Source organism: Lemur catta, chromosome X, assembly GCF_020740605.2.
Source record: "Lemur catta isolate mLemCat1 chromosome X, mLemCat1.pri, whole genome shotgun sequence".
In the NCBI taxonomy this organism is placed as follows: domain Eukaryota; kingdom Metazoa; phylum Chordata; class Mammalia; order Primates; family Lemuridae; genus Lemur; species Lemur catta.
The window spans coordinates 49996027-50023649 of record NC_059155.1 but is presented as its reverse complement, the minus strand read 5'-3'; the positions used below and the strand labels follow the sequence as shown (position 1 = coordinate 50023649).

At 36.4% G+C, this 27623-nt stretch overlaps 1 protein-coding gene across 2 annotated transcripts in view; it reads right to left on the bottom strand.

Moving 5' to 3' along the window:
* The window catches only part of OPHN1 (oligophrenin 1), a 315778-nt gene that overhangs the window by 45127 nt on the left and 243028 nt on the right, over window positions 1–27623 (bottom strand). For both annotated transcript variants that reach the window (XM_045538904.1, XM_045538903.1), the window contains exons 16-19: window positions 25859–25943; window positions 20935–20993; window positions 19695–19800; window positions 9114–9273 (exon numbers count right to left, since the gene is read on the bottom strand). In XM_045538904.1, the coding sequence (XP_045394860.1) occupies window positions 9114–9273; window positions 19695–19800; window positions 20935–20993; window positions 25859–25943 (410 nt within the window). The remainder of the gene's footprint in view (window positions 1–9113; window positions 9274–19694; window positions 19801–20934; window positions 20994–25858; window positions 25944–27623) is intronic.

The window sequence follows — 27623 nt, the reverse complement described above, 5'->3', positions numbered from 1 at the left end:
CACAAAGGTCAAAACATCAAGCATTTAACACGTATTACAGATTGCAAGAGTGTGACAACCTCACTCAACAGCAGACCACTGTTAAAGAAATGGTCTCCTGTCAGATCCTGAGAGTAACAGATAACCAATACTTCCATTGCTCTTCAAATAATGCCACAGAATATGCTTTTGGCATAGCAAAATAACACCTTTATGAACTAGGTTAGGGTGAGACCATTTGCCAAAGAATAGATTTTTCATTAAAATTAAAGTTGGAATTTCCTCATAAAAATTGTTAAGAATAAAAACTAATAAATAGGACCTGATCAAATTAAAAAGCTTCTGCACAGCCAAGCAAACCATCACAAGAGCAAACAGACAACTTACAGAATGGGAGAAAATATTCGCATGTTACACACCCAATAAAGGGCTGATAACTAGAATCTAAATAGAACTCAGGAAAATCAGCAAGAAAAAAATAAACAACCCTATCAAAAAGTGGGCAAAGGACGTGAACAGAAACTTTTCAAAAGAAGATAGACTAATGGTTAAAAAGCATATGAAAAAATGCTCAACATCTCTAATCATCAGGGAAGTGCAAATCAAAACCACAGTGAGATACCACTTAACTCCAGTGAGAATAGCCATTATCAAAATTCCCAAAACAATAAATGCTGGTGTGGATGCAGAGAGATAGATACACTCAAACACTGCTGGTGGGACTGCAAACTACTACGACCTCTGTGGAAAGCAATATGGAGATGCCTCAAAGAGATACAAGCAGAACTACCATTTGATCCAGCAATCCCATTAATGGGCATCTACCCAAAAGAACAAAAGACATTTATATAAAAAAAGACATCTGCACTTGAATGTTTATAGCAGCACAATTCCCAATTGCAAAGATGTGGAAACAACCCAAGTGCCCATCAATATATGAGTGGATTAATGAAATGTGGTATATATAGACACCATGGAATGCTACTCAACTACAAAAGACAATGGTCATCTAGCACCTCTTGTATTATCCTGGATGGAGCTGGAACCCATTCTACTAAGTGAAGTACCCGAAGAATGGAAAGATAGGCACCACATGTACTCACCATCAAATTGTTACTAATTGATCAACACTCATGTGCACATATAGTAATAACATTCATCAGATGTTGGGCAGGTGGGAGGGGGGAGAAGGGGATGGGTATATTCACACCTAATGGGTGTGGTACACACGGTCTGGGGGATGGACAAGCTGGAAACTCTGACTCGGGTAGGGCAAAGATAATATATGTATGTGACCTAAACATTTGTACACCCATAATATGCTGAAATAAAAAAAAATAATTAAAAAGGTTAATACCTTTTTAGTTCCCACACATTCACTGCAAGTATATAGAAATACAAGTAATTTTTGCATGATCTTGAATCCTGCAACCTTAATGAAATTACTTATTACTTCTAGGAACTGTTTTTTTTTATCTGTAGACTCCTTAGGATTTTCCGTGTAGATAATTCTGTCATCTACAAAAAGGAGAAGTTCTGTTTCTTCATTTTCAATTTAAACGTGTTGGACTTCCTTTTCTTGTTTAACTGCACTGGGTAGAGAATTCCATTACGATGGTAAATAGCAATGGTGAGAGTGAACATCCTTGCCTTATTTCTAATCTTAAGGATAAAGCATTCAATATTTCATGAGTAAGTAAGATGTTAGTCATGGGATATTTTGTAGATTTCTTTTTACCACGTTGAGGATATTTTCCCCATACCTAGTTTCCTGGGAGGTTTTTCTGTTGTTGTTGTTGTTGTTGTTGTTAACATGAATAGACGTTATTTTTTTCAAATGGTTTTTCTTGCATAAATTGATAAGATGTGATTTTGCTTCATTAGTCTGTTAATATGGTAGATTATATTGATTGTCAAATATTGAATCAACCTTGAATCCCTGGAAGAATCCCCTTAGTTACAGTGTATAATTTCTTTATACTGCTCAATTCTATCTGCTAATATTTTGTTAATAACTTTTGCATCTATATGCACGAAGGATATTGATCTATAGTTCTGTTTTCCTGTACTGTTCTTTTGAGTTTTGGGTATCAGAGAAATGCTGCTTTCATAAAATGAGTCAGGAAGTATTTCCTTGTATATTATTTTCTGGGAGAGACTGTGTAGAATTGGTATGAATTTTTCTTTAATTATTTGGTAACATTTTCTAATCAAATCATGTAGGCCTGCAGATTTCTTTTTTAGATGCCATTTAATTATGAATTCAATATCCTTATTAGTTATTTGGCTATTCAAATGACCTCCTTCATATTGGGTGAATTTTGGCAGTTTGTACTTTTTAAAAAATTGGTCCATTTCATCTAAGTTGTCAAATTTATATGCATGGACTTGTTCATATTACTCCCTTATTATCCTTTTTAATGGCCAAAGTGTTATTAATGAAATCTTCTGTTTCATTCCACACACTGGTATAATTTGTTCCTTCTCTTTTTTGTCAGTCATGCTAGAACTTTGTGAATTTTATTGATTTTGGGGTTTGGTTCTTTGGAAACAGTTCTCTGATTTTCTCTATTATTTTTCTTTTTTCACTTTCAGAGATTTCTGATCTTATTTTTATTATTTACATGTATTTATTAGTTTCTGCTTGCTTTTGATTCATTTTGCTCTCCTTTTTCTAAGCTCTTAAACTGGGATTTTAGATTACTGACTTCAGACGTTCCTCTTTTATAAAGGAAGCATTTAATCCTATAAAATTCCCTATCGGCAATGATTTAGCTGTGTCCAATAAATTTTGGCATATTGTATTTTCATTATCATTCAGTTCAATGTAATTTTTTATTTCTTTTGAGACTTCATTCTTTACCCACGGATTATTCACAAGTGTTAGTATTCAAGCATTTGGAGATTTTCATGTTGTCATTAATTAATGATTTCCAGTTTGATTCCACTGTGATCAGAGAAAACACCCTGAATGATTTTAATCATTTTAAATGTTCATACAGGGTAGGGTTTATCTTGTTATGTGTTCTATGAGCACCAGAAAATAAGACAGATTCTGCTGTGGTTGGATGGAGTGTTTGATAAATGTCTATTAGATCCTGTTTGTTGATGGTGATCTTTAATTCTTCTGAATCCTTGCTGATTTTCTGTCCAATTGCTGTTACTTGTTGAAAGAGTAGGGTTTAAGTCTACTAGTATGATTGGGGATTTTCCTATTTCTCCTTTCCATTCCGCAAATTGTTACTTCACATATTTTGAAGTTTTGTTGTTTGATGCATACACTTAGGATTACTGTTTTCTTGAACATTTTGTAGAATTCCATTTTGATTTATACATAGTATTTTTCAGTGAATCCCTTCATATAGATTTTCAGTGGTAGCTTTAGACATTACATTGCACATACATAATTTATCACAGGCTATTAGCATGGACATTTACCTATTCAAGTGAAATGTACAAACCTTACCTCCTTTGATGTTCTTTATTCTCCCTACTTTCACAATATATCTGTCTTAAAATATTGCCACTACATCATATCATGATATAATTTTTGCTTTAATCATCAAACAAGAGAAGGCAAATTTATTGAATTTACCCATAATTTTGCTTTATGAAGTTATTTCCTCCTTGCTGATATTCTAAGAGCCCTTTTATTATTGTGTCCTTTCTGTTTATAGAACTTCCTTTATCCATTCTTTCAGAGTAGGTCTGTTGGCAACAAATTCTCTTAGATTTCTGCTACTTGGATTATATAATTTCTGATCTATCTTAAAGTTCACCCCCACCCCACCCCGCTCAGGGCTCTCCATTCTATGGCTCAGCCTATACATTTCTTTTTTTTTTTTATTTCATTTACTGTATTTTTCACTTCTATAACTTCTATTTGATTTTTCCACATTCTTCTATTACTTTACTTTAAGTTGTTTCAAATATATCCCTAATCAATTATTAAAGCATTTTTATAATGGTTGCTTTAAAATTCTTGTCAGATAATTAACATGTCATCTTCGTGTTGATGTCTCTCTTAGTCTGTGTTCTGTTGCTACATAACAGAATACCATAGACTGGGTAATTTATAAAGAATAGAAATATATTTCTCACAGTTCTAGAGTTTGGGAAGTTCAATATCAAAGTGCCTGCATCTGGCAAGAGACAATGTGCTACCTCATCTCATGGTGAAAGGGCAAAGAAAGGCCAAAAGAGGGCAAGAGCTGACAGAACATGCTTTCATAACAAACCTGCTCTCGAGGTAACAAACCCAACCTCGATATAACAACATTGATCCATTCATTAGGGCAGAGCCCTCATGATCTAATCACCTCTTAAAGGTCCCACTTCTCAACATCTGCTTTGGGGGTTAAGTGTCCAACACATGAACTTCACGTGACACCTTCAAACTAAACATTCTGCCCTTGGCCCTCAAAGTTCATGTCCTTCTCACATGTAAATACATTCTTCCATACCAATTACTCCAATGTATTAACTCTTTCTATAAACAACTCAAAAATCCAAAGTCTCATCTAAATCATACATGGGTAAGACTCAATACACGATTCATGCTGAGGCAAATTTCCTTTAGCTGTGAGCCTGTGAAATCAAAAACTTATCTACTTCCAAAATACACTTGAGGGACAGGCGTAGAAGAGACATTCCCATTGCAAAAGGGATAAATAGGTAAGAAGAGGGGTAACTAGGCCCAATTAAGTCTAAAACCCAAAAGGCAAAAACAACGTTAAGTCAAAAAGCTGGAGAATAATCTTCTTTGACTCCATGTCCCACATTCTGGGCACACATTGAGGTGGGGATTAGGTCCCTGAGGCCTCAGACAGTACCACCTACATGGCTTTGCTGAGCTTAGCCTGGGGATGAAGTCTCATGCCTGAAGCTCGCTCAGGCTGGTGTTGCACACTGGTAACTCTACAGCTCTGGGGTCTGTTGGTACCACTCCCACAGATCCACTAAGCATTACCATAGTAGGGACTCTGCAGTAGATGTACTCCAATAGCTCCAGTAGGTATTGTCCTAGTGGGGGCTCTCTGGGGTGGCTTTGTCACTGTAACCAGGCTCTGCCTGGGTCACCAGCCTGTCTGTGATGAGGCTGTCATAGCCTCATAGCCCTTACGTTCTGGGGATCTGCAGAGTCAGCACTATGTGGACAACACCAAGGCTTGCCATTTGTGCCCTCTAAAGCAGCACCCTGAGCTGTACTGGGCTTGCTTATTTTATTTTATTTTGTTTTTTAAGAAACATTGCTCACTATATTGCCTAGGCTGGCCTCAAACTCCAGGGCTCAAGCGATCCTCCTGCCTCAGCCTCCCAAATAGCTGGGATTACAGGCACGAGCCACCATATCCAATGGTTTGAGTTTTTAATGATGTTTTCTTGATGTAAATATTTGTATTTTATGTAATCAAATCTATCAGTTTTTATTTATTTTACTCCCTCTGGATGTTGAGTGATGGTTAGAAAGCATTCCTTATACCAAAGTTAAAGAGGGATTTATCCATGTTTTCTTCTAGTAATTGTATAGTTTCAAGTTTTACATTTAGATCTCTGAACGATGTGGAGTGTACTGCTATACATGCTGTGAGATATGGATCTGATTTTATCTTCATCCAAATAGCTAACCGATTGTCCTAGCACCCTTTAACAAAAAGTCCATTTCTGTCCTCCAGTGATCTGAGATGCTGCTTTTATTAAATATCAAACTTCCATTTTTCTACTTTATTATGTTCTATGTATAAGAATCTAATAAAGGGACACACGTGTTAAAATCTATTAAATGTATTAACGCATGTAGATATATGTACATTTTTTCTTGTCTGCAATGATACATAAGAAACCACTGAAGTGAGGATTGGAAGTACTGTCCACTCCTTCCTTCCTAAAACTCTCTTCTACCAAGGAAAACAAGACTCCCTAAATCTACCAGTTATCCCATTACTGATCATTCTTTCTCAATCTGTTTTGTGGTCTTCTCTATTAAGTCCTTCAAACACTGGCACTCCCTAGGTTTTAATCCGTGGTCTAACACTCTTTTGCAACAAGTATTCCATAGACAAAAGTATTCACTCACATAGTTTTAACCATCACCTCTATGCTACTGAAGATCAATTCTACTTCTCTAATCCAGTTCTCTTCTCTGACCTCAGATATGTCACGGGCTTAACTAACTTAACATGTCCTAAACTGAATCTTGCTCTTTTAATTCAAACCTGCTCTTTCCTAAGCCTCACCCATCTCAGTAAATGGCAACTTAATCTTTCTAAATGCTCAGATAGCAACCCTTGTTTACCCATGATTTCTCTTTTTCTCCCACTTTACATATGATTTATCAGCAAATACTAAGGGCTCTGCCTTTAACATATAATTAGAATCTGACCACTTTTCACTATTTGCACTGTTACTACCCTCAACCAAAGTACAACCATTTCTGAAAACTGTATTATGGAAGTAGTTTTTTAAAGTAGTCTCCTTGCTTATACTCTTATACCACAAAGCCATTCTCCACAGAACAGCCAGAATAGTCCTCTTAAACCTAAGTCGAGGCCGGGCGCGGTGGCTCACGCCTGTAATCCTAGCACTCTGGGAGGCCGAGGCGGGTGGATTGTTTGAGCTCAGGAGTTCAAGATCAGCCTGAGCAAGAGTGAGAACCCATCTCTATTAAAAACAGAAATAAATTATCTGGATAACTAAAAACATATATAGAAAAAATTAGCCGGGCATGGTGGCACATGCCTGTAGTCCCAGCTATTGGGGAGGCTGAGGCAGGAGGATCGCTTAAGCCCAGGAGTTTGAGGTTGCTGTGAGCTAGGCTGACGCCACGGCACTCTAGCCTGGGCAACAGAGTGAGACTCTGTCTAAAAACAAAAAAAAAAAACCCTAAGTCAAATCATGTCATTCCCATGCTCCAAACTCTCCTTCTATTTTTCTCAGGCAGAGGAAAGCCAAAATCCTTCCAATGGATTCTAAGACTGTACTACAGGATCTACTACTCTGCTTTCCCTCTCCATTGCCTCTTTGAACCCATCTTTTGCTGTTTCATCTTCTGCTTAATCCAGTCTAGCCAATCTGGCTTCCTTGTTACACCTTAAATAAGATAGGTAAACTTCTGCCTCAGGGATTCTGCACTTACTATTTCATCAGCCTAGAATGCTTTCCCCCTAGATAGCTGAATGGATCATTACTCTACTTCCTATTGGTCTCTGTTCATAATCTTCTCTGTGAGGACATCCTCATTTCTTTACTTCCACCTTTACTCAAAATTGCAAAACTACTTCCCAAATCTTCTTCGTATTCCCCTTCTCTGCTTTTTGTCCATAATATTCCTTTCCATGTAACATATATATTTTACTAACTTTGAGTACTGTTTTTCTACTTCTTCTAAAATATAAACTTCATGAGAACTATATCTCTAGTGCCTATGACAGTACCTGACATATACTGGGTAGTCCATACATATTAATATTTGTTAAATGAATGAATCAATTTGTCAATAAATTATATCTGGGCTTGAGAACAGGGGTCAACAAATTATACTTCACAGGCATGTTGACTATTTTGTAAGTAGGGTTTTATTAGAATCCAGCAACACACATTTGTTTACATATTGTCCATGGCTGTTTTCCCACCACAAAGGCAAAGTTGAGAAGTTGTAACACAGACCTATGGCCTGAAAAGCCCAAAATATTCACTATATGGTCCTTTAAGAAAAAGTTTGCTGATGCCAGCCTTAGATCCACACAGTCAACTGTGTGCTAGGCATTGCTCTCTGGATATCATTCAGAAATCTCAACTGCAACCTACATAAAACTGAGCCTTTTTCCATCTCCCCCAAACATTCCCATTCTATATTTCTTGTATGTATGAAGGACAGCCCCAACACACCAGACAGCCAAGTCAGAAAATCAGGATTCAGAAATCTCATCTCTCACATCTCCCACTTCCAATCACCAAGGCCTACTGTCACTGCCTCCCTGTCCTTCCTTATTGAATTATGCTTCCATAGGATGGCACTAGCTGTATGCAAGCTTATACCCAAATATAGGGAATCTGTAGCAAGTGTACACGATTTAGCAATAAATAATTCCTGCCTGAGCATCATTCCTGGGTTCCTTTTCTGTCTGTACCCTTGTTTTACCTTTACCATTTCACCTGATTATAATATATGTTGCCTCCTATTTTATATACCGTATAAAATATACCACCTTAACTGCTTTTGGAATGAGATGGGGTTCAAAGAAGTGTAAGTATTGATTTATTTATGGTTTTTATGTGGTTCAGGACTCACTTTACCAAATAATAGCATTCTGGCATTTGTGGAAAATCAAGGTCTCTATGACCTTCTCCCATCCAACTCCCCTGAATCAGGGCCCCCCAAAATTCTTTAACTCTCCTTCTAAAGTAGGTCATAACATTTCATTCAAGAGGTACACTCATTATACCTGGAGGAAAAAAGCATCCATATCCTGGATTACACAGAAGCTTCAGGAAGAATCTGAACAAACAGACCTTGCTAAGACCAAGTTTATTACCATCAGATCACGCCTTTTTGTCCTCTAATCATATATCTTCACAACAATCTACTTCTTCATGAAACTTAGTATATAAAATGCACAAATTTATCTGTTTCTTCAGGTCTTCATTTCTGAAGCCTCCCGTGTAATATAAAACTTATTAAATAAATTTATATGCTTTTCTCTTATTAATCTATCTTTTGTTATAGAGGTTTCAGCCAGGAACCTAGCAATAGTTGAGAAGATAAACATTAACATGTTCTCCCCTACAGTTTGATTGTGTATATACTACTTTTATACTTAACATTTTCTTCTGTTTACCTCTGTGTCTTCATACTACATTATTTACTCTTTAAAGGCACAGACAGTGAATTTTTCTTCTGCAATACCCACAGCATCTAGCATGGTGCCTGATAATAAAATTGTTACATGCTCAAGCAATATTTGCTGAATGAATGAATTTCTGAAGGTCAGGATTGCCCTTAAATGTCATTGTGTCATAATGGGATTTTCTCTCATTGTCAACTTGAGCCAAGGAAGAAAACACAACATTAAAAGGCAGTTGGAGGAAAATGTCATATGTTTGCAGGAGTGGTGGAAAAACAGAAAAATGCATACCTTGCCAAAGTGCTCAATTAGAATTTCTACCACGATGTTCTGGAATTTGATATTCATCATGGCGGCCACAGTGTCCTCCTGAGCTCTCATCAGGGTCGGCCCAAAGATTACCCCCATGTTGGAGGGGGTCATAAGATTCTCTTTGCTGTGCTCACACACACTGCCAAAACAAAAAGAAACTGATTAACAAGACTTGCTCCAATACCACTGTGTAACCAAGACTGTGTTTGGTGCTATAGTGGGCAAGAGTTAAAAAGTAGAAAGAAAGGAAAGGACCGGAGTATATATAGGAAGACAAGATTACAAAGGACACAACTAGCAAAGAATATCAGATAGTATATAATCAAGAGACAAAGGAAGGCATAGCTAATTTAGCTGGCAGCACTGAAGAAGTTATTAAGATAGTTGGGAGTGAAGGGGGCCACAATCACAGTATTTGGAGAGATAGGAGGGAAGCAAGAAAACATTCAGGTAAGATAAAGAGCCCATGTAAGTGTAAAGCATGTACAAAAACAACAAAGCACAAGGAGAGAGCGCCTACCAGCCTCTTCAGTCAGGAATCTAGCCCCTTCCCCACCTCAGAGAAGCAAAAACCTGAAAAAACTGAAAGGGATCTTTAAGTTCAGCCCTGGATCACCTTCCTTATTTAACAGATGAAAAAAACATAGGCCCAAAGGAAAGAGATTTGACTGAAATCACAATCAGTTAGCTACAGAGTAGGGCCTGTAATTTCAGATTTTCTGATCCCTAGTCACTCTCCTTTCTTAAATTCCATTTAGTAACTCCTTATCACTTATATGACAAGGCCAATTGTATTCAAAGTGGTAACTGATGCCTTCTGTAACTTGAATAACTTGACCCCTATTTCTAGTCCCTATGCACAGCTTAGGCTCTAAAGCTGACCTGGGTTTGAATCCCAACACTGTTGCTCACCAGCTGTGCAACAGAGGGTGTTACCTCATCCTAACGTCTCAGAACGCCCATTTTCCCACTTGGGAAAACAGTACCCACTTCAGAGAGGTGTTGAATAAATAGAGCTACATTGCTTTAGCATGGCACCTAGCCCCCCGGAATGTATCTGTTGTCATTATTGCCTCTCCAGGCACTGCTAACCTCTGAACAATCGTGTCACACTAAAGTGCTTAGATTAGGGTTTTTTGCCTACACCAAGTTTTTTCAGACCTCCATACATTTGCTCATGCCATTCCCTCTGCCTACAATGTCCCCCACCCACTATATCTAAAAAATGTCTATTTATCCTCTGAGATTCACATTTCCTTCAGGGCAACCACAGCCCACTATGCTCTTCTTAATTGACACTGTTGGCAAGGAGAGCATGTTGCAGTTTTCTGTTTACTTATCTGCTTCTCCTACTAGGTGGTAAACAACTTCCAAGTGTGTGTGCACCTGGCACACATCAGGTGCTAAAGAATTATTTTGGACAGAGCTGAGCTCCTCCAGTGTTCTTTCAAACAGTACTGCAGGCAGCCAAGTGAAAGGCACCTAGCCCTTTGGTCAGTTTGCCTGTGGTGATGGTGGTGGGTGGGGGAAGGGTGGTGTGTGTGAAAAGATTAGGCAGTTCAACCGTCCACTAATTTTCCAAACCTTCCAGGGCCAAGGCCCAGAAGAGACTGACTCATAAACAGGCAGGTTTTTGACACTAAGTGGGTAATTGAGGGGGACAGAATTCTTAGACAAATCTTATTGAAATCTGTTAATCCCCAGACAAAAGCAGAGCACCATTCAGATGGTAATGAACAGCAACCACTCACAGCCTTTCATATTGCTGGGTGGGTGATGGGTTCTTTTCAACAGTTTAAATCTCTCTGCAATTAACCTTTATTCTTTAGTGACAGAATTTTTTTTAGTTGTTAAAAAAGTATCTCAATGCTGCCACCAAGTGACCAAAATGATGAAACCACTAGTGACAGAACAAGGGCACTTCCTTATATCATTTTGTGAGCTTTGAAGGGAACTAAAGTTTGTTCAGTGTCCCAGCAGCTCACTAAATCATCACAACTCCCAAAGATAGAGTATTTTTACTTTGAAGCCTACATTCCCCAAGGGTAAAGCACTTAGTAAAGTCACACAGTTTGTAAATACATGGCAGGACAGGGATTCCAAACCCTTATTTTTTGTTCTCCAAGCCTTATAACCATCCCACTACATTCCACTGCCTGCTTTTCTAGTTCCTCTGGAGAAAACAAAATTCATGAGAGAAGCTTTTAAGCTAAAGTCAACTTCTGTTTCTCTGACGGAGGTTCCTGACATCCCATTTAGACTATTCTTCCTTCTTGGCTGTCTTATACAATTTGGAAGGTCACCAATTCTTTGGGGAGATTTCTTTGTATTAGGCATCTCTCCTTTTATTATACAATTTGAAAACCATTAAGAGAAATAAGTCACACCAAAAATTATGGGTTAAGAATTTGAATGAATGAAACCAAAAACAAGAGAATAATGTAGGAGTTTGTGGTATTATCTGACGGTAAAGGAATCTTAAATTCTCTAGTGCAACAAGGGAGAGGTTGCAAAAAGTCTCTGGTGCAGTAGAAATAATTCTGATTGGAGGGTTTAGATTAAAGGCCATAAATTAAAATGCCTAGAGGGGCATGGTAGGTAATGTATATAAGGGAAATGGGCCTAGTAAGAAATGGCTGCCCCATTTCCACAAGTAGACATTCTCAAAGACCACCATTTTCCCACCACACCTGTAGAGATACCCCATCAAGAGAGTTAAGAAAGGGGAATTCTTAGGTTATCTCGAATGTAACCCTAATATAATATTTGTTAAAACACTTATGAGTGGCAGGGACTGTGGCAAATTAGAAGCTTGTGCCTATTCCAAAAAAAGAGAAGCCATTACTCAATACTCCAACTGACTACTGCCACGTGGGCATGCAGGTACACTGTGGCTACATCATCTCATTTCCTGAAATCTATACTTTGATGCAAACTATTTGGAGTTTCTAAATGCTGGAACCAAATCTTTTTTGTTGCACAACAGTACAGGACAAATAAAACTTATTTGTCGTCTACATCTGGTTAACAGGCTGCCAGATTGAGACCTCTGGTCTACAAGGGCATCTGGTAGAAAGATGGGGAGCTGTCTTATATGAATTTTAAGGTCTCATACAGATTCAGGGTCCAATGATTCTAAGAACGCTAAGCCCTCTGATTCCTAAACAAGGAAGTTACATCCAATCCCTATTTTTTCCATCCCTAGGTATCCGTCCCCTCACCCGTAAAATGAGAACGTCATTAGGTGATCTAAAAGGACTCTCAGCTTCAATTCAATGAATGTAAGAAAGTCCTACTGTTGAAAATAATGGAGAAAAAAAAGACAGCCACACATTGTGTGTCTCCTCTTGGAAGGACACAGAACCATCTATTAAGTATGTTTTCCCTTCCCACTCGACATACACAAACACACACAACAAACCAAAAACACAAAACAAAAAAAAAAAGGAAACCTGAATAGAGAATATTTAATAATATTAAGTAGTTATTATTAATTTCTTATTAGATGTCATAATTTTATTGCATTTGTGCTTACAAAGAGTTCCCATCAAGATACAAACTGAAATATTTATGGATGAAATGATACAATGTCTTGGATTGGCTTCAAAATAATATGGCAAGAGGGGAGTAGGGATACAGATAAAACAAGATGAGCCATGATTTGATAATAGTTGAAAGGAGGGGGTGATGGACACACAAGAGTTGTTAACACTGTTTCCTCTATTTTGTTATATACTTAAAATCGTGCATAATAAAAAAATCCTTTAAAACAAAAAGTTAATAATGGAGGGAAAGGTAAGTCCGTGTCACAACTGAGCAGTCCCCCTTCCCGAGGAAGGGCACACAGCTTTGGCTTCCTGTGTCCACAGATGTTATCATATATAATTTACTTTAAATACTTCAAACAAAGTCCATGTAATGTCCTGAATTTCACCAGTGCCATCAACTGCAACCACAACATTACTTATATACTACTAAGAAAGAAAAATAATTTCACTGTCAAATCATATAATATTTTTTAAGACATTTTAAGTAGAAAAGAAACTCAACAATGAATATAATTTAACTGAAGTGACTACCACACGAGCAGCTATTTCCAAGTTCATGCATGTGGAGGTTATATTAATTACATCAAAACTGCTGCCTGACAATAGTGATTTTAAGAAACCATTGATTCTAAGATGTATCCAGAATTCAGAATACTATATGAAAAAGAAATGCTTCTTAAAACTGATGAAATTTGGCATATGCTTGTTAGTTTTCATGTACCCTCTAGGCAGGTTAGTTTTGATTCTAGTATTCCAATTGCGAATACATACTTACATGCTCTAGGAGTGATTAATTAGTATTTGAAAGATCCATGTATAAGCCCAGAGAGTCTATTTTAAGCTTCAGCTAACTTTAATCTCCAATCAACACCAAAGGCTTTGTTAATTAGAATATATGGCAAAAAAATATATCATAATTTCTCATTGTCTAGATGTGTTCAAGACATATGGATTGCTTGGAAATATTATTTAGACACTCCCAACCTTACATGCACAGGGTACCAGAATATGGCGATGGTCAATCTTAACAGCAGTAAGGTAAATCAACCAATCTTATGCATCTTGACATGTGTTGCAGCATGAGGTAATACAACATCACCTACGATTTGTTCTAGCCAAAAAGTATTAACTTGAGTCCATCTAGCTTTTAGATATAACCTCTACTTTACAAGAAATACAGGAAATAGAAGAATAAACTAAAAAAATGTAACAATGAAGAAACCAGACAAAACTAATTAAGTAATTTTCTGCAGGACAACTGCTCTTGTTTTGTGAATAAGCCAGTATCATAAAAAAAGAGAAACAACAAAAAATGGGATTGTGGTAGATTAAAGAGATGAAAAGGACACAAGAAGTAGATATAATATGTGGCCCTATATTGAATACTACTTTGGACAAGCACCTATAAAGGGCACTTTTGGGGTCAACTTAAAAATGTTAATATGGTCTGGTAAGGTGAATTGTTAAAGTGAAAAAAGAAAGTAGAAGAATACCATAATATCATTTTGATTGAAAAATGCAAATATGTGTGTGTGTATACATAAACACACATACACAGAAAGAACTGGAAGAATATATACAATATTAACAGTAGTGATTACTGAAGACTAGAATTAGAAAGCATTTACTTTTGGGTTTTGTTTTGCTTCAGTATTTTCTAATTTCTACAATGCACAGTACTGCTTCTGAAATAACAATTATTACCAAAAAGAAAAAAAAAATAATGCAGTAAGCCTAACAGCCTAACCTTTACAATGGTAGCCTAGGCCTAAGATTGCATTTGGACACTAGATCATAGGATTTCATTGCCTGGCTCCAATCTTACTGGCTTTGAATGAACCTTTCATTCAAGATGCTGTCAGAGTATCACAAAGGACAGAGATCTGGCACTTTATTGAGTGAGTTTATAAAACAGGTTGTACAACTCTTTTTGTGTCTGGTTGCTGATGAATACCGGTATTAATGGCAGAATTAGGCCTGAAGCTTGCTTCCATTGTAATATTCCACTGATAATAAGATTATCAGGGAGGTGACCCTTATGGTTCTACAATCTATGACTAATGAAAGATACAGGTAATAACCCAAAAGAACTGGATAATTGGGAACTCTGTATTTCCCTGTTATTATCATAGGAAACAGGCTGGCCGTGGGAACACATTACAAAAGCATAGATATAATCAAGATATAGATTATGAAATCAGAGGTTGGCAGGAAGGATAATTATGTACATTTTTAAAGCAAATGAATAGTCTTCTCCTCTACAAATTTCTCAATTGGAACTAAGCTTATTTTTATTTAAATTTTCCCTACAACGCTGGATTATAAATGTCTTCAAACACATAAAAAACTTGAGAGTGGTACTATGAACACTCATACTGTCTATACATAGATTCAAAGATTAACATTTTGCCACATTCGCTTTTTGCTCTGTGTATTTTTTTTCTGAACGCTTTGAAAGTAAGTTGCTTCAACCCTAAATAATTCAGCATTCATCTCCAAAGAACAAGGAAATTTTCCTACAAAACTGCAATATTTTCAACCCAAGAAAATTAATAATTCTATAACATCTAATATTTACTCCATATTCAAACTTTCCCAAATGTCACAGAAAAAAGTCTTTTATAGATGGGCTTTTCAAATCTTGATCTGATCAAAGTTCATGCACTGCAAGTCTTTTCAAAAGTATTACAGAATATCAAATATTTGGTATTTTTCTATACCTGGAAATGCTTAATTTAATTCAGGTTTGTACCATTATTACTGTTGCTAACTTTGGTCAACTATTTAAGGTGGGGTATTCCAGATAGCTTCATTATAAATATATATTTTCCCCATTTGAAATTAGTAAGTAACCTATGGATAATACACTAAAATTATGTGAATATCCTGTTCCTCAATATTCTTTTACCCAAAAGTTATGACCCACATCTAAAACAGAGAACTGAGGATACAACCTAGTGATTTTTCTAATTCTTTTATTCCTCCTATATTTATTAGCTGTCATTTTTCTGAATTAAAGATTTTTCCTTCCTATACCTACCCCCATAAGTTTAGTTTATTCAATATGTCAGAACCAAATTTATTACTCGTTATTTTTGACATTCAGGTTGCCTCAAACATCCTAAGTGTAGGCTGAAGTAGGTTCCTATGTCCTTTGGACATGACTCTACTAGAATTTTGGCTATCCCTTGCTTTATAGTACAATTTATCCAAAGCTCACCTTGTATTTTCCTTACCCTAGACCTGGAATCAGCCATTTCTCTAAGCATCCCTGATTCCTTTGAAAAAGAAAAGCTGTTTAGAAACAAAGAACTGGGTAATATTAATAGACGTATCCATTGCTATTTAGATAGAATGACCAAGACTGGTTCAGTGGATAAAGGTTTTTGTTGTTTTCTTTTGTTTTTAAATCATGAATTCATATTGATATTCTCAATGTAACTTCAACATTACAGAATTTTTGTTCTTTATGTTTTCAATTTTGTAGCTATATCTCTTTTTTTTTTACCATAAACCTTGGCTTGTGATGACATTAATATATGTATTTTTTTTGCTTTATCCTTGTGAGATGTGCTTGTGTCAAATTATATCACTATTACTAAACAAACCTACTGGGTGATGCTTAAAATTTTGATCTTCCTGTTTTTAGAGTATTATCTCATTAAGGATGAGTCACAGGACTGTGCTGACAAGTTACTTTAAATAATGGCTTTCTCTGTGTGATTATATTATCAAGTTGATAAACACTTTGATACATTGGATTCATTTGTTTTTTTCTAGTGTTCAAGTATAGCATTTATAATGCTTAATTTAACATTGTTTCTTGATATGTGAAACATTAATATGGCTTTAAAGTCAAAACTAAATAAGGAGGTGGACTTAGAGGAATCTAGTTCTTATCCACATCCCCTCCACTGTATTCGTCACCTATCCCATGAAGTAACTATTTTCATTATTTTTGTAACAAGTTCTTTGAAATATTTTACATACCATAAAATTAACCCTTCAAAAGAGTACAATTCAAAGGTATTTAATATATTCACAGACTTGTGCAACTGTCACCACTAATTCCCCAAAATTCCATTACTCCAAAAAGAAACCTCATATACATTATCAGTCGGTCCCTATTCCTTCTTACATCCCTACTTCCCAGCCCTAGACAACCACTAATCTATTTTCTGTCTCTATAAATTTATCTATTCTGCACATGTCATACAAATGGAGCCATTTAATATTAATATGTGTACTTTTGTGTTTGACTTCATTCACTTAGCATAACACAGTTCACCCACGCTAGTATTTCATTCAGGGCTAAATAATATTCCAACATATGTGTATACCAAACTTAATGAACATGTAGGTTGTTTCTACCTTTGAACAAGTATGAATAACACTGCTATGAACATTTGTGCGTAAGTTTTTGTGCTGACAGTAAGTTCTCATTTATCTTGGGTATACATCTTGGAGTGTAATTTCTGGGTCTTGCGGTAACTTTACATACATTTAACTTTTGGGGTCAGTTTTTCTTTTATCTTAGTGTGCTTCATGTGACAAAAATAAGAAAATGTGTGTATATTCTCATATATTTCTATTTCCATCTTGTCTCATCCCCAAAAGAGGTAGCATATTATATATCCTTGGGTTTTACACCTTGGGTTTTATTGTTATTGTTTATTCTACATCCTGGAAATTTGTAATGCAACCTAGAAATCACTATCAACACAGTTTACAGAAATCTTCCTTATTCTTTTTTGAACGACTACATAATGCTAGATTTTTTAACATACCCTAATTTACTCAAGTACTCCCCTATTGTAAGATATTTGTGTTCTTTCCAATATTTTGCTATTAAAAATTGTCTATCTTTTCTTCTGAAGCTGCATTATCCTACACAGTATCCACTAGCCATAGGTGGCTGCAGAGCCCTTGGAATGGGGCTAAGATAACTGAGGAACTGAATTTTAAATTTTACTTAATTTTAATTAATTTAAATTTAAGAATGAATAATAAAATTTTTGGAAAACTTGTAAAAAAAATTGTGCTGTAATGACAAACTTAGTGCATATATCATTTTGTATTTGTGGAGGTGTATCTTTAGAATAGATGCCTAGAAGTGGGATTGCTGGGTGAAATGATAACTGAATGCACAGATTTGTTAGATAATGCCAAATCCCTCCCCTCAGGGACTATACTGCATTACCCATAGTCTCATCAACAAGCGTTAGAATTCAACAATAAATGGCAGGTCAGTATAGGTATAATTTGCATGTTTCTTACTATGACAGAGCTTGAGCATTTTTAAATATATTTAAGGGTATTTGTCTATTTTTCTCTGCTCTATTTGTGTTCATGCCTTCTTTTGTTTTGAGGAAGTTTGAGGACACAGATTCCTGAAGTAAGCCAGGCAGCCAGCCTTTGGGTGAATGGAGGCAAAGACCCTGTCATTCACTAATGGTATCCTCAGTTGTGTCCTTGGCTCCTGTCACATAATAAGACTCTTAGAAAGTCAGAACTAAAAGAGTCCTATGAGATTAGCTGTTCTAGTACCCTCATGTTAGACGAACAAATTTGAGGTCCAGGGAGTAGAAGGGATAGTCTTTAGGTCACACAGCAAATTTGTGACAAAGACCTTGAACCCAAGCTCTCTATCCCCCAGGGAAACTTCAAATTAACATGCAAATGACTTCTTTGCTGATTTTGGTACTTTTACTAAGATTATCACAAATTACTTTTTGGAGAGAAAAATGCTGCTTAATGTTCCCTATTATCCCAAATTACAAATACTGGCAATAAATATAAAAGCCATACTCTTTTTAATTCTGTTTATTATCTATATCAATATCTGTAATACTCATTTGCAACAGAAGAATAAAAACATCTTAGAAAGACAGCAATGAATCATATTTTGGTGATATCATAGGAAAACCAGAGGTCCAGATAGGCAAATCCCTCACGATTTATCACAGGGGGAGGCCAAGAAAGTCATTGGCCTGGAGTGCCACCTTCACTAAGGGTCTCAATTTTAGATATTTGAGATCTTCTCCAAAGGAGGTTAAAATATATCATTACTACATTTTTGAGTGAGCTAATGGTTTTATTTGCTAAATATATATACTTAAAATGTATTACAATTTATTTCTCTAAGCTCATTTTCACATTTCTTTACAGTTTAATATACCAAGAGAAGCCTTGAGAATGACCTGCCTATGGTCCACAAATAAGCTGGTAAGCAGCAATGAAACTAGAAACCAGGTTTGCTTACTCATAGGCAGAGTGCTTTCTGCCTTTTTGTTTAATTTGGGGTCTCACTATGTTGCCCACACTGGTCTTGAACTCCTGGGCTCAAGCAATCCTTGGGCCTCAGGCTGCTAAGCAGCATTTTATGCCTTACTGGAGTTAAGTATATTCATATTTATTCACAACATTAAATCTTCTGGCCAGGAAGCATCACTGCAGGGCACGTATACCCGTTTTGACCACCTATCTCAGTGCCTTCACCAGGCCTACTCTCTGAAATGCTGCTGGCTGTTACTGCCTAACCCATTGGTTGAAGAGGGTGACCAGAATCTTAATAACAACTCTCATTTCTTGAGAGCCTCCTATGTGTCATGCACTTGACCTGCATTCATTCTAATTCACACAACACTGCTGCATTTTAGGCATGACTATTCTCACTATACAGATGAACAGACTCAGAGAGGTTTGCCTAAGATGACATAGCTAAATAAGTTGCAGAGCTAGGATTCAAAACTAGGTTTATCTGACAGCAAAGCCTATTTTTAGACCAGTTTGCTTTCATGTTATCCTTCAATTAAGACAACCAAGATACATGATGACTGAGAGGATATATATAAAGGTCAAAGCAAAATTGCCTTCCTAACAGAGCACTCAGCCAGCCAAGGAAGCAGTTGAGTGCTAGGACTGAAAGAACTGAGCGGCAGTTTCACTATAATCTTACCACGGGGCCAGTCCTCTAATAGGAACTCTTTCTGAAAACCCAGCAGTTACTTACTTGACCAAGTGTCGTATCAGAATTTCCAGCATCTCTCGGTTCTTTTCTGGTAGTTTATATACCAGGGAGTGAATAGCTCCCAGCCGGTAATCCAGGTTGTCAGACTCTGAGAGAGAACAGTGAAAGAGACGGTTTGACTTTCTGGGCAATTGTCTTGAGCAAATTCTCATAAATACACACATGCACGCATGCAGAGAAAAACAACCAGAGACACAGGGAGAGTCAAAGAGATGAAAAGAGAGAAGTAAATAGGCACAAAGACACAATGACAAAGAGAGACCCAGAAAAAAAGAGAGAAAAAGAAAAAAGGAAAAAAAAAAAGACAGAGATAAAAATGAACAAAGAAATAGGCCTAGAAGGAAGATGAAAATAGACAATAAGAGAAGATGACAAAGATAAGAAGAGAAGAGAGACTGTCTCAGAGGAAAAAAGAATGCTGGGCACAGCCAGTTATTCCTAAAGTCTCATGTATAAACTTCCAGCTAGAAACCTATTCCACCCACCTTACTTGTCCTACTAAGAGGTGCATTGCTGCTTCTGGTTTCCTATGAAAATCACTGAGAAACCCTGGAAGTAAAGACTAAAGCTCCCTTACCTCAACAAAGACCCAGTAAGAGGTAAAGTCCCCTGAATCTTTTTCCTGCACACCACAGAGGGCATGATACAGGAACACAGACATGGAGAAGGACATTCATACAGTGGCCTTAGCCAAAAGCTTTAATGCTTCTTTAGCTGCCAACTTTTAGAGTGATTCTATATACCTTATTTCCCATGTACCCCTTCATCATAACCCTCAGTTTTCTCATCTAGAAAATGTGACGCTAGTGTTAACAGATAGGAGTAATGATTCACAACACATTTGAAAAGACAAAGCACTGAAGAGAGCTGAAACAGCAACTGTGATGTAACCATTTTGCTGTCCCCTGGTAATGTGGGCCAACGCTCTTGTTCTGATGGAAGAGGCAATAAAATCAATAAATTGATGAAGTCTTTATATTATCACATCCCTCAAGTTAGCCATTTTCTCCAACCCACTCACCTAATATTGATTTATAACAAGTAATACATAATTCTTGAGTAAGACAGCAAGATTACTATCATTTGGCAGCGGGCAAAATCTGTGTATGCGCTTCTGAGTTTTTGCTGCAATCCGTTCCCTCCAAATAGTTTCCTAGGTTATTGGTGCAAACCTTATGAAGTAACCAGGACAACACAATTAAGAAGTAACATAAATACTTACTGGCAGCAGAGACCAGCTCTTTGTGCAGCCTATAGGTCATGACAGGTTCAGAAAGATTCCTGAAATGAATGAAGATTGTAAGTTCCTATAGGGAGGGAATAGCCAGGCCTTGGATCCTCAGTTCTATGGGCAGCGAGGATGAAATTTCTGAGCTCCACAGCTCAGAAAGGAGATTATATACATTTTTTCCTCACATGAAGCTTTCTCACGAGAAGACCAGTTGGTAGTAATTCAAGAAAAGACTTCCAAAAGTATGGACCGACGCCTCTAGCAAGGTCTCCAATTATCTCCCAAAATTAAAAAAAAAAGAGGCACAAACCAGTCCTGCACAATTCCAAAGTGGACCCATTCTGAATGCTACTGTGAATCAATTACAACTTGATAAATCTCTAGAATTTCCAAAGTACTTTTGAAACTGTCCTCCCAGTTGACCCTTCCAATGATTCCATGAGGTGGAAGCACTTATTCAAATCCCCATTCACTAGAAGAGGAAACTGAGACTCAAACAGGTTTCTTCATTTACTAAAAAAATGTTGTCCGAGCATGTACATGTGCCTGGCATTGTGCTGGGTACTGGCAATCGAGAGATGAGTAAGGCATACTCTAAACCTCCAAGGAACTGATTGTCTAGTACCTCAGAGTGCCATATACAAAATTTGCAATACAGTGGGACAAGTGTGATCATGAAATAAAGGTACATGGTAGGTGACTCGGAGAAAAGAAGTAACCAACTAATAATAACAATGAGGATGATGATAGCAAACTCAGCATTGTACTAAGTGATTTATATGTATTAACTCATTTAAACTGCATGACAACCCTGTGAGGTAGGCACTGAAATTATCTCAATTTTACAGGTGAGGAAACTGAGGCCCAGAAAAGTTAAAGAACTCATCCAAGATTATATAGCTAATAAGTAGCAAAACCAGGAAGTTTGTCTCCTGTGCCCATGCTCTCAATTACTACACTATACTGCCTGCCACTGCTGCTGTAGTAATCCAGGTGAAAGACAGTAGAGACTTAAATAGAAATAGTGGCAACAGAGATAGAAACAGTGAAGAGAGTGTTTTGAAAGATGTTAAAGTATGAATTCCTTTACTGATTGGGTATGATGGTGAGGGAAAGGGTAATCTGGTGTGGGTGACTGGACAGGATAGGAATTGATCAAGAGCAAAGTAGACATGCTAAGTTAGAGGGGCCTCTGGGTTAGCAAGGGAGAGATGTCTATTAAGAAGCTGGATGCAAGGCCTTCTAGGTCTGAGCAGCAGATGGGAAAAAGATGAACCTAGAAACATGGTTAAAAACAGAATAGTTGCCAATACACCAGGAGAGATGGCAAATTGGCAGCCAAACCACTATATGGGAACTTCTCACATTTCTTATTTGTCTAGCACAGTATATAAAAAAGAAATGAAATTGAATCAATGATGAAAATATAAAAAATTATGTTGTTTCATATAAAAATCCATATTGTCTACCTCTTGTGAAAAGTTGAAAGATCTGGGTCCACTGGGCCCACATAGTTATTTATAGAAGTATTTAATACTGCAGTTTGTATATAAACACATGGATTTACATGTGCAAATAAAGGTTCACTGTGCAAAGTGTTTAATATGAAAATACTCTATTGCACTCATTTTAATTCCTGGCCACTGCAGAGTTTTTCATCACTCTAGTGTAATAAAAAAGAGAGCCCTGGGAAATAGCAAGTAGAAAGACCATAAAGGGAACTGCCAAAAATGACCAAAGAATAAGAGAAAAAACAAAAGCAAGTGACACAGCAGAATCCGAAACAAGTTAAAGAGATTGTTACAAAGAGGTCAAATAAGGTAAGGACTGACAATTGTTCTTTCTGTGCAGTATTGAGGGAGTCACCTGGCAAGGTAACTTTCATTGGAGAGTAGGAGGTGACAGTCCAATTACAATAAGTTGAAGAGTAACCTGAGGAGTTAGAAGAGTGTATATTACCTGATACAAAAGCTTGGCTGGGAAGGGATGAAGGATCTCATTAGGTGATCTTTTCTAAGTACCTGGCTCTAATTACCATCTATATGGTCAATGATCCCCAATTTTTCAGCTCAAGCCCAGACTCATCACTGAGTTTCAGACCCATATATCCAAATAGCTTTTTAATATCATGCTCTGATTTCTTCAAAGGCTCCCAAATTTGAGATATCCACAACCTATTTTAATTGTCTTACTCAATTCTGGTCTTCTTGTATTTCCCAAATTAGTAAATGTGTGGCCGTTATTTGGTTGCATGGGGCAGAAATGTGGAAGTCATATTTTTATTTCCCTCTCCCCAATTCTCATATTCAATTTATCAATTTTATCTCCTAAATCTCTTGAATATGCTTACTTCTACCAATATCCACTGCTACTATTCCCTAATCCAAGAAGGAGCATAATCTCTTACCTGGACCACAGCAAAGACCTGCTAATTGATTTATACTTCCACCCAGTTTGTCTCCCTCTACTTATCCATGCTATTTTTTTTTTTTTTGAAAATCCAAATCACATCATGTAACCCTCTGATTAAAATCTTTCACTATATTCCCATTACTTTAGAAAATAAATACAGACCCTAATATTTAAAATGTCCCATAAGGCCCTGTATGATCTGACCCCTACATATATTCCCGTCCTTCTCTACACTTGAGTAGTGGTTCATGTGGTTTCTGGAAGGAGCATTCTTGCCTCCTGCTGCAAGGCCTTTGGTTGTGCAGTTCTCTCTGTCGGGAGCCCCATTCCCAGCAGCTTCCACTTTATGTTTCAATCCTCAGTTTAAACAACCAGAATAGGTCAGGTCTTCCTATTAAACGCCAACATAAAATTAATACACACATTACTGCTTGTCATGTTAGTATGATTATTTGTCTTCTGACTTTTCCCATAGGTAGACTATAAACTCTTTAAGGTCAGAGACCATATCTATATACATATGGATATCTATGCTTGGCATAGAATACACAGTCAAGAAATTTATACTGAATAATTTAGTGATTCAAAGATGTACATTGCTATGGAATTATTTCTATGCTGAGAGGAAAGAGCCAGTTGAATGAGAGAGGTTAAAAATACATAAGAGAGAAAAGACATGATTTTTAGATGGCTTTCTGGAAATGTTGGAGATAGGGTCTGATTTAGATACCTACAACACAGAAGGACACCCAATCTAAAAACACTGTTATCTTTGAGAAATATAAAGAGTGTCAGTATCTGTAGTCCCATCTACTCAAGAGGATGAGATGATGGTAGGATGATTTCATCCCAGGAGTTCCAGACCAGCCTGGGTAACAGACCTAGACCCCATTTCTAAAAAATAAAAATAAAAATAATTTCCAAAAAAACCCAGCAAAATAGTCGTTCACTGGCTGGTATATATTAAAGGCCCACAGATGAGAGTCTCAAGGACATACATTTCTTATCGGGGTTGCTACCCATTTACACTTTCAGGCTCAATCTTCTCATCTTACAAAAGGGCCACACTGCTTATTATGGGATGAGTTGGGAATGATGTAGTATGGGGAAGGGCTTAAGCTATACAAATCTTAAAATTTTTGACTCTTTTGAAGGAGCTAGAGACACAGAATCACTTACTCCCGCTATTGTCATCATCACGAGTGTTCTGAAAGTATACATGGCAGATTGTTCTCTATCTTTGCAAAGTTATCCAAGCAACTCCAAGAAGACCATGCCCACTGGGAATAGGAAGTAAGGAAAGAAGATGCCCTGGCCTTAAAAGTGGCCTTAAGAGTCAAAGACACTGAGGTTGAAATAATACTAGCTGTGAGCATAGAGATAACTTAACGGGAAAAGGGGTATACTTCAGTTTCCTCATCTGTAAAATGAGTATAGCACTAAGTACCATACTTGGTTATTAAGAGAAAAAAACAATGACACTGTCAGTGTTAGCACTAACACACTGCCTAGCACACAATAAACCCTGCAATAAAAGTTCTTTTCCACTTTGGCAAATTAGGAGAAATACTTCTAAAGAGCATTCCTGGTTACATAAACCTCCAAGATGATGCTAAAGCAGAAGATCATTTAATAGTGACATCTGAAACCAAATCTATTTTCGATTAATTATATTTTTCAGACTTTAAGTATCTATCTTAATGCCTTAAAGAGCTCAATAGTCGAAGAGATTTTGGCACATAAAGTACAGTCAGTGCATATGATCGGACATAAAGAATGGTAAGAAATGAATGGGTTTAAAAAATATACATCTCAAACTCCTTTTGCATAATACACACTGATGGCATAAAACTAAACAATATATTCTTTATCATTGTGCATCCACGAATTTTGCTGGTAATTTAACATTTTTAGTCATCCTGCTGCCACTTCATTTACTCCAATATTTTTATGGTTGAATTTTCTTGGATTTTTTTCTATCATATGGATTAAGCATGGTATAGAACACTTCTTTTCTCTCTCTCTCTCTCTCTCTCTCTCTCATACACACACACACACACACACACACACACACACACACACACACACACACACACAGACATACTATTTTGGACCAAATGCAATTTGATGTTTCAAAATTGTTGTTACTCACTAAAACATGTTAACAATCATGAACTGTTACAACTCATGATTTTTTATTAGTAAACCCCTCATGACATCATTCTGTGAACAATGCCAAAGCTTGTTCAATTATTTCAAGGGCATGATTTTTAAAATAATCTTTTTGGCCTTTAATACAATGACAATTTTATTATTTTTATGCTTTCCAAGCCTAAATACTCAGATGAAAAAATGTCTTCTAATGTACATTTTTGATAGAAATCCTCTTTGCTCTTTTCTTCTTTAGCAATTCTATGCAACCTCCTGAAATTAGGACCACATAAACTCTAATCTCCATCCAGAAAACTATGAAAATCAAAGTTCCCATTCAAATCAGTCCTACCTGAGGTAGAATTTCAAGGAGCTGGTGATTGTCTTAATGTCCCAGTCACTATTATGAAAATCAACATCTCCTGGGCATTTAGGATCTATATGAGAAGTTTAAAAAAAAAAAAAGTGAATCATCCAAAAGAACTTACTTTTTAAACCTTTTAAAAGAAAAGAATTGTTGTTCATGGTAGTGATTCAATCAATAGTATATAAATAAGTAGAAAAATAAGTGCATTATAGCTTGCAGCTGTAAAAGTAACTACTAAAATGGATATATAAAACTTTACATAATCAAATGCATACATACACACACACACAAACACAAACACATATACACACATAGGAATTATACAATAAAGGATTGAAGTGGAAAAAGGTATATGAATTAAAAGTTATTCTTTGATGGTTACCAGAGGTTAGGAAAAGTACTGTGGAGGGAGGGAGAAAGTGGGAATGGCTAACAGGTACCAAATCAGGATGAACAATATTTGATAGCACAATAAAGTGACTATAATCATCAATAAGTTAGGGTATACTTTAAAATAACTAAAGGAGTGGAATTGGAATGTTCCTAACACAAACAAATGATAAATGCCCGAGGTCATGGATATCCCAATTACCCTCATTTATTCATGTTGTATGCTATATCAAAACATCACATAATACCCTATATACAACTATTATATACCCAAAATAATTAAAATTTTTTAAAAAATGTTTTAAAATAAAATCAAAGGTGAAAAAAAGTATATTATTCAAACAGTTTACAAAAGATCAAAACTTTATAAAAAGCAAGTCTCTGAAGTTTCAAAAATTCCCTTGAATTCTGGTCTAGCATATAAGGAGCTAGGAAGTCATCTTTAACGCGCATGCAACAACAACAACAACAAAAAAAGCTGCACAAACTGGTCTTAGACCCATCAGAGAACAGAGGCAAACTATTGCCCTCAGAACTGAAGTGATAGACAGGCAGATAAAAAAAAAATCAAAATTTATTTGAACAGAATCCCAGGAATTGAAAACTTCTTGGGAAACAGTACTAGGATAGGAAAACCTAAACTGTAATTAATGAATTGCTAGAGTCTTGATATGTACACATTTGAGAGGTAAAAACCCCAAGGGAACCCAGTCCTAAGGAGACCCTCATAATCCTGTGAGTTTTATCTTCAGGAGTTCTATCAGATTTCTGATAATGAAGATCTGGGAAAAATCATCTCATGCTTCCCGCAGAGGGAGAAGAAAAGTAGCCATTTTAAAAAATTCCCAGAGCTTTTTGTTCTTTTTTAAAAGCATATTATATTTGTACATATTTATGCGATACATGGGAAATTTTGTTACATGCATAGAATGTGTAATTATCAAATCAGGGTATCTGGGGTATCCATTACCCAAGTATTTATCATATCTTCAAAGCAAAAGAAACAATCAATAGAATGAAAAGATGACCCACAGATTGAGAAAAAAATATTTGCAAACCATAAATCTGCCAAGAAGCTAGTATCCAAAATATAGAAGGAACTCAAAGAACTCAATAGCAAGAAAACAAATAACCCAATTTAAAAATGCAGAAAGGATCTGAATATACATTTCTGAAAAGACATATAAATGGCAAACAGATATATTAAAAATAAGCTCAATACCTCTAATTATCAGAAAAATGCAAATTAAAATGAGATATTACCTGTCAGAATGGCTATTATAACAAAGACAAATGACAATAAGAGTTGACAACAATGGAGAAAAACAAAACCCTTCTACACTGTTGGTGGGAATGTAAA